At 39.6% G+C, this 12,397-nt stretch overlaps 1 protein-coding gene across 1 annotated transcript; it reads right to left on the reverse strand.

Annotated features, from left to right (window-relative positions):
* Positions 1-137: 137 nt before the first annotated feature.
* On the reverse strand, positions 138-9,375 carry LOC106850357 (cytochrome P450 2J6-like). The gene is made up of 9 exons (XM_014871609.2): positions 9,030-9,375; positions 7,293-7,455; positions 6,788-6,937; positions 5,700-5,860; positions 3,283-3,459; positions 2,980-3,121; positions 1,469-1,656; positions 1,116-1,257; positions 138-596 (listed from the first exon to the last, which is right to left on the reverse strand). Exons 1-9 carry the CDS (start codon positions 9,198-9,200, stop codon positions 418-420), a joined length of 1,473 nt encoding a protein of 490 aa, XP_014727095.1. The 5' UTR covers positions 9,201-9,375; the 3' UTR covers positions 138-417.
* Between the last annotated feature and the right edge of the window lie 3,022 nt (positions 9,376-12,397).

The following is a 12,397-nucleotide window of genomic DNA, read 5'->3' on the forward strand; positions in this document are numbered from 1 at the left end:
CCTCTGAGCCCATCTCCACAAATGCAACTGTGGCTTATGAGAATGAATCTTTATTCATGAGATTTCCAATTTATAGCCCATGTTTCAAGATTGTTCTCTGTAAAACTTCTTTCCAGTTGGTAATAATTAAGTCTCGATTCTAATTCTTCCCTTAATGCCTTTATTTGTTACGCATCAGGAGAAGTTTACCAGTATTTTCCAAACAGAAAAAAAAGAACAATATATGAATCCTTTCTAATTATAATAATAATTGCTCAGGATGCAACTGCATCAAGAATCTTTCAGGGTGGTGATTAACCAAATGAAGAGGAAAGCTAAAATCTTAGGACATTCATAGAACTGCTTAGGACAATCTTAGGACTGTTTCACATACAGAAGCAGTTTTACAGAGTGACTCTTCCCTGAATTTGCCATTTCCTATCGAGGAATGGCACAGAGCTGGTAGGGAGGTGGCTTCATTGTGCTCCCAAAAACAAACTTGGTGTTGACTTCCTTCACTCCTTCTGGCAGGGTGAATGTGAATGCTTGCAGCAGGGTAGAAAAGACAATGAAGAGCTCCATCCTTGCCAACAGCTCCCCCATACATACACGGTGCCCTGTGAAGAAACAGAAAAGGCAATTCAGCCAAAGGATTTCTATCACACCTCCCTTTGTAAACTGCCTGGAATTTTCTTTGCTTGTTTTCTGCAGGTTTTATCCTTTTCTCTTAATTTGTCATTTAATGATTCGTAACTGAAAGGCTGCTTGTACTGCCACAAAAAGTTTCAATCTACATTTACAGCAAGCAGTAAGACATTATAGGAATTGCCACCAGGCAATAGATGTATAATTTACATTTATAGTCTTCCCAGCACCATGCATTTTTCTGCTACTGTTTTGATAGCTGGATCTCTTCTCAGAGAGAAACTGGATCTGTCTTCCAAGAAAGACTTCTCTATGTGTCATTCCTTCTCTGCCATTCTTTTCCACATACAACTGGACTTCTCTCTTCTTGGAGATCTTTAAAACAGTTTGCATATGCCCATTTGTAGGTACCTTCCCAGTGATTTTGGGGAATGAATGGATCTGAAGTTGTTACCACAAGGTGTAAATAAATCCCTGTTCAGTGCACTTACCTACAGCAAATGGTAAGAATGCTTCTCTGTTTACAAAATTTCCATCTTTATCTAGAAAGTGGCCTGGGTTGAACTGATCAGGTGTCTCCCATTTTCCAGGATCAGCCAGAACAGAGTCAATATTTGCTAAAACTACAGTGTTCTGAAAAAAAGGAGCAGTGGCTTCAGTAAAAAACTATGACAGTAGAATCTACTGATACCTAGGACAAAGCCTTGTGAAAGGCCATCCACAGAGACGGTCAAACTGCTAGAACAAGAGTTCATGTCCCCAGCTGGAAAAACTTCAGTAGCCTTTCTAAAATCCTCTAATGGACCAAAGATCAAATTCATTCAAATATGCAGCACATTTGTACCTTTGGAATGTGATATCCCAGCAGCTCCGTGTCCTTCAAACTCATTCTGGGCAGTGCAATTAAGATTATGTTGCTGTATCGCTGGATCTCGTGAATTACAGCATTTGTGTAGGGCAACTTTTTCCTGTCCTCATAGCAAAATACGTGGGAACAACCCACAACAGCATCCAACTCCTTCTGGACTTTCTCTAAGGAGGAATATTCAGCTTTTAATATATAGCAAACAATCTGTAAACTCTATAGTCATAATTTTTCCTGTTGTTTTTTTACAGTAAGAATGGCACTCAACCAGATGGAAAAGATACTTTATAAAAAGTAATGCCTTCAAATTCCTATATAGATGACCTGAAAAAAATTGGCATTGAGGGTGCTTATAGGTTGCACATATAGTTTTAAAATAACGATAGCAGATGAGGTCATTCTATATTAATGTGTGGGTTCCTGTTACATTTACCTCTCTAAGGTAATTTATAAAAATACTTCTATTAATATATTTTCTACAGGCAGGGAGTCAACTGGAAAAAATATTAATTGTGTGTTAGGGGAACAGTTTAGTAATTGATCAAGGATTATTCTTCATTAAGAAGCACATCCATTTTGCTTGTCATCTGCAGATGCCCTAAATGCTATTCTGTAATTACTTGCCTTAGGAAGCACTTATACAAATTAATTTTTCCCAAGGACTTCTTTTTTCTACTTACAATCTGAGCTGAAATGGTAATTTCTGATTATTTTTTTATTAATACTACAGACTCTATCATGCAACTGGAATTACCCCTACAAAACTTAAGAATGTGTTAATTAATATATCCCGAGAAGATGGAAAATAATATGAAAATTCAGTTTGTGCAAGTCAGTCTCAAGTTTTAAGTCTTTTGAAGGTAACAAAAATGGGAGATCCTTTCTCCTTAACACTTCCACATTTTCTACTTGCCGGGCCCCTGTTGTGCCTGGTACTCAGCTTAAATGCTCAAATATGAGGCCTTTAAAGTGAGTTTTATACCTTCTAATCCTTTCTATCCTATAAACTCTGGCTCTTTTTTTTTCAGTCATTTTACTCTGCCAACCTGTATCTTCTGTGAATATCATTATTAAAAGCACACATTTTCAAACTCCTCATCCCAACATTAACAACCTCACGCTGTATTTATATTATTTCTGCTGCAAGAGGCCAAGAGCAAATGAAAGAGTAGGAGTCAGGGATTTAAAAGCATGACCCAAAAACTCCTTAGTGGAAGTGTAATGGGGCAATTTATCTCACTGAGACGAAATTCCTCCAGCTGATTAAATTAATCACACCCTGCATTCTGTTTAGATGTGTTAAAAGAAAAACAAACCAAAACTGGAATGATTTGCCTATGTGTTAGAAAGGATACAGCAAGAAACAAATTAATGCAGTTCACCTGATTCATGCTTTAATAATTAGTTCCTCTACTTTTCTTTGAACAGACACAACCACTATTAGAACTTGTATCACTGTTAGAGTTGCAAACCTATTTGGATGTGCTTACCTTGAACGTCAGGATAAATCACCATATACAGCAGTGCCCACAGTAAAGTGGTGGCTGTAGTTTCCGTGCCTGCTACAAAGAGGTCAGCAACAGTCTGCATCAAGTTTGCTTCATCATAAGTAGCATCAGCATCTCCTTTAGTCTGCAGATATGAATTGAAAAGAAATTTATGGCACACAAAAGAAGTAAACCACCTGGAGAAATCATACACTTCTCAATTTATATTAGACATCATTATAATCAAAGAAACACTTAAAATCTCTTGTTGTTAGTGAGGTGTAAGAGAAGTTCAGAGGTACTCACTTTACGTATCTCATCCAAATAGTAATCAATAAAATCTTGATTTTCATCAAGTTCTCTTTTTCTTTTGTGACTTTCAAGTTCCTTTACTAACAGACCATTCACAAAATCTACACAGGACTTAAGCTTTTTAACTGATGGCAGGAAAAGACCAGCAAGCCAGGGAGACAAATCATATATCTGTAAAAGAGATATTTTAGATGCGTGATATTACATATAAATATGTGGCATTTAGCAAACTAAGCTTAAATCCTAATACAGGCTTCTGGATAGTGAAAAAAGCAAGTGAAAGACTGATGACTGAATCAGCATTAGATTGAAGGGATAGTGCCTATCCCACAATTCATTAAAGATTAAAGCCTTTCTTAATTCTATTTTTCCCTGGAGCAAAATAAAAATTTATCTCAGTTTTATACTATAAAGTTACATATATACTTAGAGATTATATAAATATAAATGTGATGTAGAAAGAATAAATGAAATCTCTCTCTACCACAATTCTTTGCTAGGCTGAACTTTGCTCAGCTGAACCAAGAATCTCCCAAGAATCTATCTCACTTTATCCAACACATATATAATTTCTAGTTCATCACTTAAAGAAACAGATCGAGGCTGACTTCCTTGATATATCTGTAAAGTGAAAATAGAACTATCCAAACCCAGGTTTATTTTCTTACAGTAGGATAGTGAATGCATGGGGATTTTACTCACATTTGCCTTCTCATAGATAAAAACCAAATAGATCACATCTGTGTGATGTGTAAAACAGCTCAATGACACAGAAATACTGAGCTGTGTGGATTTCCTCCTGTTTATGCATTGTTCTAAACATTCACCTTCTTGTCCTTATACTCTTATAAATCTCCATATCAAGAGAAAAGAACTGGAACACTTCTTACATCCATTCCATTCTTCTACTTCATTTCACTTTCTTTTTCCACATTTTACAGACTGCATCATGTCCTTCCAGTTACAGAACTACTGCATCTTAAATTATCCATTAAGCCATAACTTCTGGGCTCACCTTTTTAAGTGGCAGCTGGATTATAAAGATTTATCTCCCCACAAGCCTATTCAAATTCCCAACTTTATTTCTTCTTCACTCTATTGCATAATTTTCCTTAGCACTGCCTGTCCAGTTACCAGGAATACAGGCAAGTACAGCCAGTCATTAAGGGATTGTACATTCCTGTGAAAGCACTGTGGAGAGTGGGACACAATGAAATGTTGCACTAGGACGTTTTTGTTGGCTCTGGACACACTATTAAGGTGTTTTTAAAACGATTTATACAAATACCTTCTAAGAGCAGTTTGGAAATAGCAGAACCTGTGTCTACCCTGATTAGAAGGGTAGCTTAGGAATCATTTCACTGGCATCTTCTGGGATAGTTACTAATAAGTAATTTTATTTTACCTTATCTACCAAAAATATCAAATTAGTCCTCAAATTCTATAGGACTTTGCTTACAGCAGTTTGCAGTTAGTCAGAGATGGTGGATATCATACAAGACACAGAACTGGATGAGTTCCAACAAGTTCTGCAGAAGCAGCTGCCTTGTGCATGGGTAAATTCATTTTTGACTTTACACTGTGCTACTATGGTTCCCTTCCATAAATTATTCCTAATAAAACTGCCCCAGACTGAAACCATCTTTTCTGCTGCTTTGGCAGCTGCAGTCACAGATGCACGTGTGGAAGCAAGAGAGAATTATTCTCTGCAGTGGATCAGATGTGAAGTTCGGAGTTGGTGCCCTGAATAGAGACAGAAATCATCCAGCAGCTAGAGAAGGGTGGCTTCCAGTATGTCAGTGAAGCCTTGTAAGGATGTACAGGTGTGGTACAGGCGCTGCTGCCAAAAACTGTAGGGAAAAGCTGCCATTAAGCAATTTCGTGCCATGTTACCCTTGCACCAAACAGTTGCTCTACTCCACTTTCTATGAGATTGGCTGGCAGTAGTGAAGGAAGCAGTAAAAACCCATTTACTCTTGACATTTGTTGACAGCTGTGTCATGTGATAGAGTGCAGAAAGCCAGTTTGCCAGATTGAAATTTAGGTAAGCCTATTTCAGAGCTTAACAGATAATTTAATCCATATTTTACTACTGATTTCAGATAGTTTCAAACACTGGAGTTGTACATGGAGCATTTTTGCAAGAAAGCCCTTTGTACATCTCTCAGTCATGTAGCAAACCTTTGCATTTTCATCCCTGTCCCCAGATACAGGAAATTTTTGTGCTATGATGAAGCATAAGCAATAGAAACAAGTTTTGAACTAGACATCTGGAAGCACTGCTCTGATGTGCTCTCCAGAAATTTCAGGTGCTCCAGTATTTATTTTTGTTACAAAAGCAACAAGCAAGTTGACTTTCTCACTGTCTATCTATAGAGAGCAGGCAAACAAATGCAATGGTTTTTCCTCACAAAAAAGGAGGCGCTGTTCAAAAATGCTGCTGCAGTGTCAAAGGAATCGATCAGGCGGTGAAAATTCTCGTCATCTCTGGAGAAACGATGTCCAAAAATCATAGAACACATCACATTTGAGACTGTATGAACAATAGACTTAGCAGGATCCAGAGGTTTTCCTGCAAACACAAGGGAGTGCATTCACCATTAACACTTACTCTTCCTACTCTTCCCATTGACAGGAGAGCTAATAAAATTTCATAAACATTAATTAGATCACTGGATGGCAAACTGTAATTCATTGGTAAAAGACCTGAGTAAAAAAACTAACTTCAGACATCTAAAAAACACTGTTGGTTAAAAAAACTGCTGGTGGGAATGAAATTAGTATTATTAATTATAAAAACACCCAGATTTCATCAAACCTTGGCATCAGCAGATCTGACATTTGGCAATAGCCAGGGAACAAAACCAGCTGAGACATTAAATACACAGATGAGCTGAGAAGATAACCGCCTTCTATTCTTTGCTCATATCATTTTACATTAGAATATTTCAACCCACCCATGGATTCACCCCATTTTTCAGCAGCACAACCTGAACAAACTTTCTCTCTACTGAGGACCTCACCAAAAGCTGTGTGAGCTGAGATTTTTCTACTGCACTTAACAGAGCAGAGCACAGATCTATGCATTCTTGGTCAAAGCTTTGCATATTTTATGCTTTTTCTTTTCCACACAGGAATAGGCATTGTGACATTGATTTTGTTACTGTTTGCTGTTACCCCGATGATGTTACCATAACTAACATAGAACTGACTCAGAAGTAATAACACTGATAGGGACCAGTATATATATACTGGTATATTATATAACTAGACATATCTATAACAAGACAGGAATCTCTAATTCTGTGATCTTGCTGTGGGGTTTCATACTTCCACCAGTAAAAATCTCATGCAGGTAGCATATACAGACTTTTGAGACTCAGCTCTGCACATACACTTTGAATCCATTTTTGTCATCAAATAGTTTCAAAAGCCACCAGTGCCCCATTCTCCAGCAAAGTCTCCCACTGCACAGGCTGCCCTGCCCACCTTCACATACCGTTTGTTTTCTGTAAGTATTCCACCAAGTGAGCAGCTTCCTCTTGCAGTAGATAATCCTGGTCTTTTTTCCCTACTCCCATTTTCCTCATTGTTGCCATTCCAAAACGCCTCTGCTGCTTCCAGAGATGACCATTAGAGAACATAACACCTAGGATCATAATGAACTAATGCTGTCAATGCCTTATAAATGAATGGACTGGTACAGTTGAAACATCCAAGAAGCTTCTCTTTTCTTCTAATTTTTCAAATTTTTTACAGCAGTCTGGCAGCATTCCTCTTTTTTTTCTTTTTGTATTTTAGCCATTTATCTTCTATATAGAAGTTCTTACATTAACTCTATGCTGTCATTATTGTTCTGACAGAATATGAAATAGAACTGTTTTTAAAAAATCGTGAAAATAAAAACGTTTTTCCTGATGTAAATTAAGGAGTTTGAGGCTCTAAATCAATATTCAAAACTAGGGATACAACACACTAAAAGAATTTCTAAGAGTAATATTTACCATTTCCACGTGTCAGAAGGTGAAAGATTTCGTTTGTGGGCCTTCCAGCAACATCTTCAGCATGGATAGTCAGACCTTCCTTCACTGCCTGAAACCCTTGCAGGACAACTGCAGGAGTGTTTGAAAACCATAAGGTGAAGATATTACCATGAATTTTGGCCATCTGTAGAACAAAGTAGATTCAGAATAACAGGAGTGAGAACCACTGCTTTTAAATCAAACAAGATGAACCAGATCTTCTCCCTGGGCAGATGCCCTAAGGGTGACTGACTCTGAGAACAGCATCAGGTATGTTCTTACATACAGTATAGTTTGAAGTCAAGTTTCTATCTAAAGTTGAATTTATTAAAGATCATGATGTTTCTAAAATGGCAGCCAATATTGCCAAAGTCTGTGATGTTGTTTATTATGTCTTACGATTCAAACTCATTGTAAATTAACAACTCCATCCTCACCACTTGCTACAAGACAGCAGTAGGTCACGAATTTTATGTGAACCATCTACAGATTCCCCTTTGTGGGTCAAGTGTAGCAAAAGCAGCCAAGGAGCAGAGCAATGCAAGAATCACCCTTTCCTTTCTAGCTCAGCCGTGACAGCCTTGTCTCCAGCTGCTGTGCACACAGGCATCCCTGTCAGTGGGCAGCACTGTCCTACCCCTGGCTGCTGAATCAGGAACCAGAAAAGTAGCAAAATAGTCTGGAAAGAGGGTTGTGTTGCCAAGACATCCCAAGAAATGCAGGACAAGGGGATTACAAAATTTTGCTGCCTGAGAGCAAACAAGAGGGAATACTTATGCACAGTGAGCAAAAAATATGTGTGCTTGTACGTTTGCGTTTAATTTCATTTTTGTAAAGACCAGTTCATGGCTTTTGAAACCTTGGGATGACCAGTATTACTCTTCATGTCTGGGATGTCAGAAATACAAGAAAACATACCAGACAGGCACTAACTACTATTTTATGTTATAGAACAATACCCCTTTGCCTTGAAATATGCAGCTCAGGAGGACAGAACTGGCAGGACATGGAAAAACCAGGGAAAGGGAAGGTTGAGAACAAAGAGAGAGAGTGGGGTGCTATTACTTATATATTTAAATGTTAAATATTTAATATAGATGTATAAGAACTATAAAACAACAGGATACACACTTTAGAAGTGCTGCACATTACAACTGGACTTAGAAAAGGGTTTGAGTATACTATGAACTATTTTAGTCATTTAAAAGCTCAGTCTTGCTAAGCAGACTGAAATTTGTTGTTAAAATCTGACCAAATAGTATGTCACAAAAAATCTGCTTTTAAGGTCATTCAAAAAAATCCATTGAAGAAGTGTATTTAAAAATCATCCTTTCTACACTGGAAATACATATGTCCTCAGTAGCTATTTCATGGTATACTTAAAAAATGACAGTGCAATAACAGTCAAAACATAGACATTCAAAAGACTGCACAGAATTAGTGAGTCTACTTTTAAATACATCATTTTCCTATGTGTAAGACACAACTATTATCATCATTATGCTTTTGTTCAGATGCACATAAGTTATTTAATATTTATTTCATAGTAAGTGCAAATTTTCACACAAAGAAACAGATATTTCAGTTATCTCCACCTATTTCCACGTTTATGCAATTTAGAACAAATCCCTCCCTAGCATTCAAAATAAGACTATATTAAACACATTTACTTTTCAATCAGCTTGGGAGTCCATTAATAACTTGCCAGAAAATACATACTTTTTTAAGGTGTTCATGGTGAATTCTGAAGTTCATCTGCAGCAGATTTCCAAAGAAGGGATATGGAGTTGGTCCAGGAGGAAATTGTCTTCGCATCCATTGCAATTTCAGAAACTCTAACAACAGCAGAGACACCACAAAAAATACCAGCACCTCACTCACTGTTAACATTTTACTTCTGATTTACGCAGCGAGGTTGTCTCTCTATGACTGCTGTGTAGACAGAGGAGAGATCCAGTTTATCTTACTTTTGGTGTACCTCCCTGAAAACAGAAAAAACACTTGATGCTCCTGTGACTCGCTGTCTTTCCCTCTTGATCGCTTTTGCTTCCTCATCCCAGAAAATTAAGTGTTCTTATTTTTAAGCATATATGACATCATTCCATTATATTGCAGCCACACATCTGTCAATCATTGCCTCTTCAAGGGACACAAAATGTCAGTTAATTATACACCTCCTTGTGCAATGACTCCTGCTGTGACAAAAATCTCTGCCCACGGTCCTGGTTTCATAAAAAACCTCTTGCAAGAATGAGAAATAAAAAAATTTCCTGAGGGTTGGCTGCACACCCAAGGGCAGCGGGGTTACTGAAAAGTTCAGGCTCATCAATAGCCACCATATGCACCAACCATGGGCTCTGCTACTTAACCCACCCCATATTTTTGATTCTGATGTTCTCTGCTATTCCTTTAATATTTTTCCTCACAGTTTAATTGAAAGGTGTTTGGGGGATGGCTCTACCTTTTAATTTTTTGCCTAGGACACACAGACAGTAAAAGACTACAATTGATCATTGGGTAACAGGAGTTTGATGGCAATAATGATGTAACACCCAAGTGTCCTCCCACTCTCTGATCAGGGAAGCAAGGCTGCAGTCTCCTTGACTTAGCAGAAAGCAAAATTTCTCCACCCCTCCACCTGCCTCTGGCTAATCTCCCTGGATTGCCTGCAGCAGGAACAAAGATAACATACAGCTGTCTCTGAGAACTTCTTTCACAAGTGCTCTCATGCAACTGAGCAACTTCAGCTCTGCAAAGGGTGGCATTTGATCATGATCAACACAGATTTGGCACCTGCACAGGAACAGCATTAACTTAGACTTGTCTCATCTGATTTAGCAGCATATGGGACTCTGGGAAGGCACCTAGATGGCCTTGCTGCTCATGTATCAAACTTACAGAACTGGCATGGCTAGAAATAAAACTTGTGAGGTGTGAAGGACATTGGTTACTCCAGAAAAAGGGCAGAGAAATAACATTTACCCATCTTGCTGGCCACTGATCAAACTGAGAGCAGGGATCTGCCTGAAAAACCGAATTACTCATTTCAGAGACCACTTTTGGAACTTTTAGCTCCTTCAGTGGTGTTGCATTTTCTGTATCTCAAACTGCTCCCAACTCTGAGTTTAGTATTTTCCAAAGTGCTCCTGGGAGGAGACTCACAGCCCCAAGGTTTGTTTGCCCTGCCCACTTGCAGCCCCACCTGGCACAGTCCTGGCTGGCTGCTCTGCACCTCCCCTGGCCTTCCAGGCTCCCTCTGACTTTTCCACACAGGTTAGCCACATTCTGGTGATTGCACTTCTCAGCCTAGACGTGAACTGCCTGCATGTAGGAAGGCAGCTACCAAGCAGCTTTGCCAAGTCTTTGGGAGAGATGTCAAAGGGAATAGAAATTGCTTTTCTCCTCACACAAGATGGTTCTGGAGGATTGGGAAGAGAGAAACCTGATAGGGTTTTGTAAGTTATATTTACCAGCTTCCATTAAGAGAATTGAATGCCTGGGGAAGCAGAGGTTAGAGCTGGCTGACAGCTCAGAAGAACAGAAAGGTATCCCTCTAAATGTGAATCCTCCTTTCACTCTTGCCAGGAAAGCTGCTGGCCCATTCTCTTCTTCCCCTTCCCTTCAGCCCATGACACAATGGATAAACAGAGCAACGCTGACTAGTCCTTGAAGCATACTTGAAATAACAATTGTAAAGTCTTTTCTGTAGAACAGATTGTGGAAAATTAGGAATGGGGCTTCTGAGCCTCATCCCTAATGGGGTACAGCTGTGTAAGACAGGTGGATGGTATTGAAGGAAGAGAAGTGAGGAATGCTGATGGGTATTGGCCATCACAAAAGAGTAAATGGGCACACAGGTGTTATGCATGTGAGGGAAAAGGGTATAAAAGGTTGTACTGGGAAATAATAGTGTTGATGTTTGTCACTATCTTTGGTGTCAGCTTTGTGTCCTCTGTTGAAGTGCATGGAGCAGCCCAGGAAGACAACAGAGAACAGGTATGCAGGTTTTCACTAGAGGATAATAAACTGACCGTGTCAGTCAGGTTGAGACCACTGTCCAGAGGTGCCAAGTACCAACACTGATACTTTTCTTCGAGGAAGGAAATGGGTCAAGTAACAGTAACCCTCACTCTGACCTTGGGTTTTAAACCTTACTGGGTGGGTAACAAGGCCAGTCTCACAGTGAGAGTGGCTTCTGGTGCTTGCCATCCACTAGCCCAGCCTGAGCACTGCTCCTGCCAGCTGCACCTTGCACAGCTCTTTCCCTCAGTGTGCATTTGGACTTAGCAGGCTCAGCTGTTAGAAGGCTGCTTGTGTGCAGCTGCCCTTCTGCTCATAGAAAACACTCAAGAGCTTTGCTTCTCCCACAGCTTTTGGGGAACACCACATCAATGTCTCCTGCCTTACCCCTCTCTCTGTTGCAGGTACCAAGCTTTACTGCACAAGTCTGCAAACACTGCAAGCTGCCCCCTGAACTGTGCTTTTGGGCATCAGTGAAGTGACACGACCAACCTAATCTGTTATTTATCACTGGCATATTATGAACCTTGGTGTGTGAGAGGACTCTCACCTTCATAGAAATGCCTCTAAAATGCACCACAGGAGTATATGAAAAAAAAAAAAATTAAAAAAAAAAAAAGATTTCCAGGCCAGCCCACTGGTCCTTATCTGTTTTCCCCCCACTGCATTTCACCAGCAGTGGGGCTTCCCTCCACAATTTCCAGCGGGCAACAATAGGAGGGGTTTGCCTTTGCTCTTGGTCTGAGTCACAAGCCTCACAGCCAAATGAAGGGTTACACTCTTATGTCTCTGTTATTTCCAGTCTCAAGCAATCATCTGCCCCTGGCTCTTGGCTAAATAGACAAAGCTGCTCCCAGCAAGGTGAGATGCCTTTCCACAGCTTTGTGTTCCCATGCGACCGTGCCTGGAAGCTCTGGCAGTGCCCAGAGCACCACCTCTGGGAACAGCATTCCCCACGCCATTCTGGATGTGAGAATGTAAGGAAAGACTCCTCAGAATCTGGCTCTGATGTTCCTGCTCCCTCCAGCAAGATTCTGCCGAGTTTCTAGTAAGACTAGACAGAGCAA

The sequence above is a fragment of the Sturnus vulgaris genome, chromosome 10 (genome assembly GCF_052056855.1).
Source record: "Sturnus vulgaris isolate bStuVul1 chromosome 10, bStuVul1.hap1, whole genome shotgun sequence".
Classification (NCBI taxonomy): domain Eukaryota; kingdom Metazoa; phylum Chordata; class Aves; order Passeriformes; family Sturnidae; genus Sturnus; species Sturnus vulgaris.

What these genes read in the sequence shown, in the direction of transcription:
- LOC106850357 (XM_014871609.2), bottom strand. Translation starts at nt 9,200, where the DNA reads ATGTTAACAGTGAGTGAGGTGCTGGTATTTTTTGTGGTGTCTCTGCTG. An exon ending in CCTTCTGACACGTGGAAATG is followed by an intron (nt 6,938 to 7,292) that starts GTAAATATTACT and finishes TTATGATCCTAG; the next exon opens with GTGTTATGTTCTCTAATGGT. An exon ending in TGGGATATCACATTCCAAAG is followed by an intron (nt 1,258 to 1,468) that starts GTACAAATGTGC and finishes CCTTTTTTTCAG; the next exon opens with AACACTGTAGTTTTAGCAAA.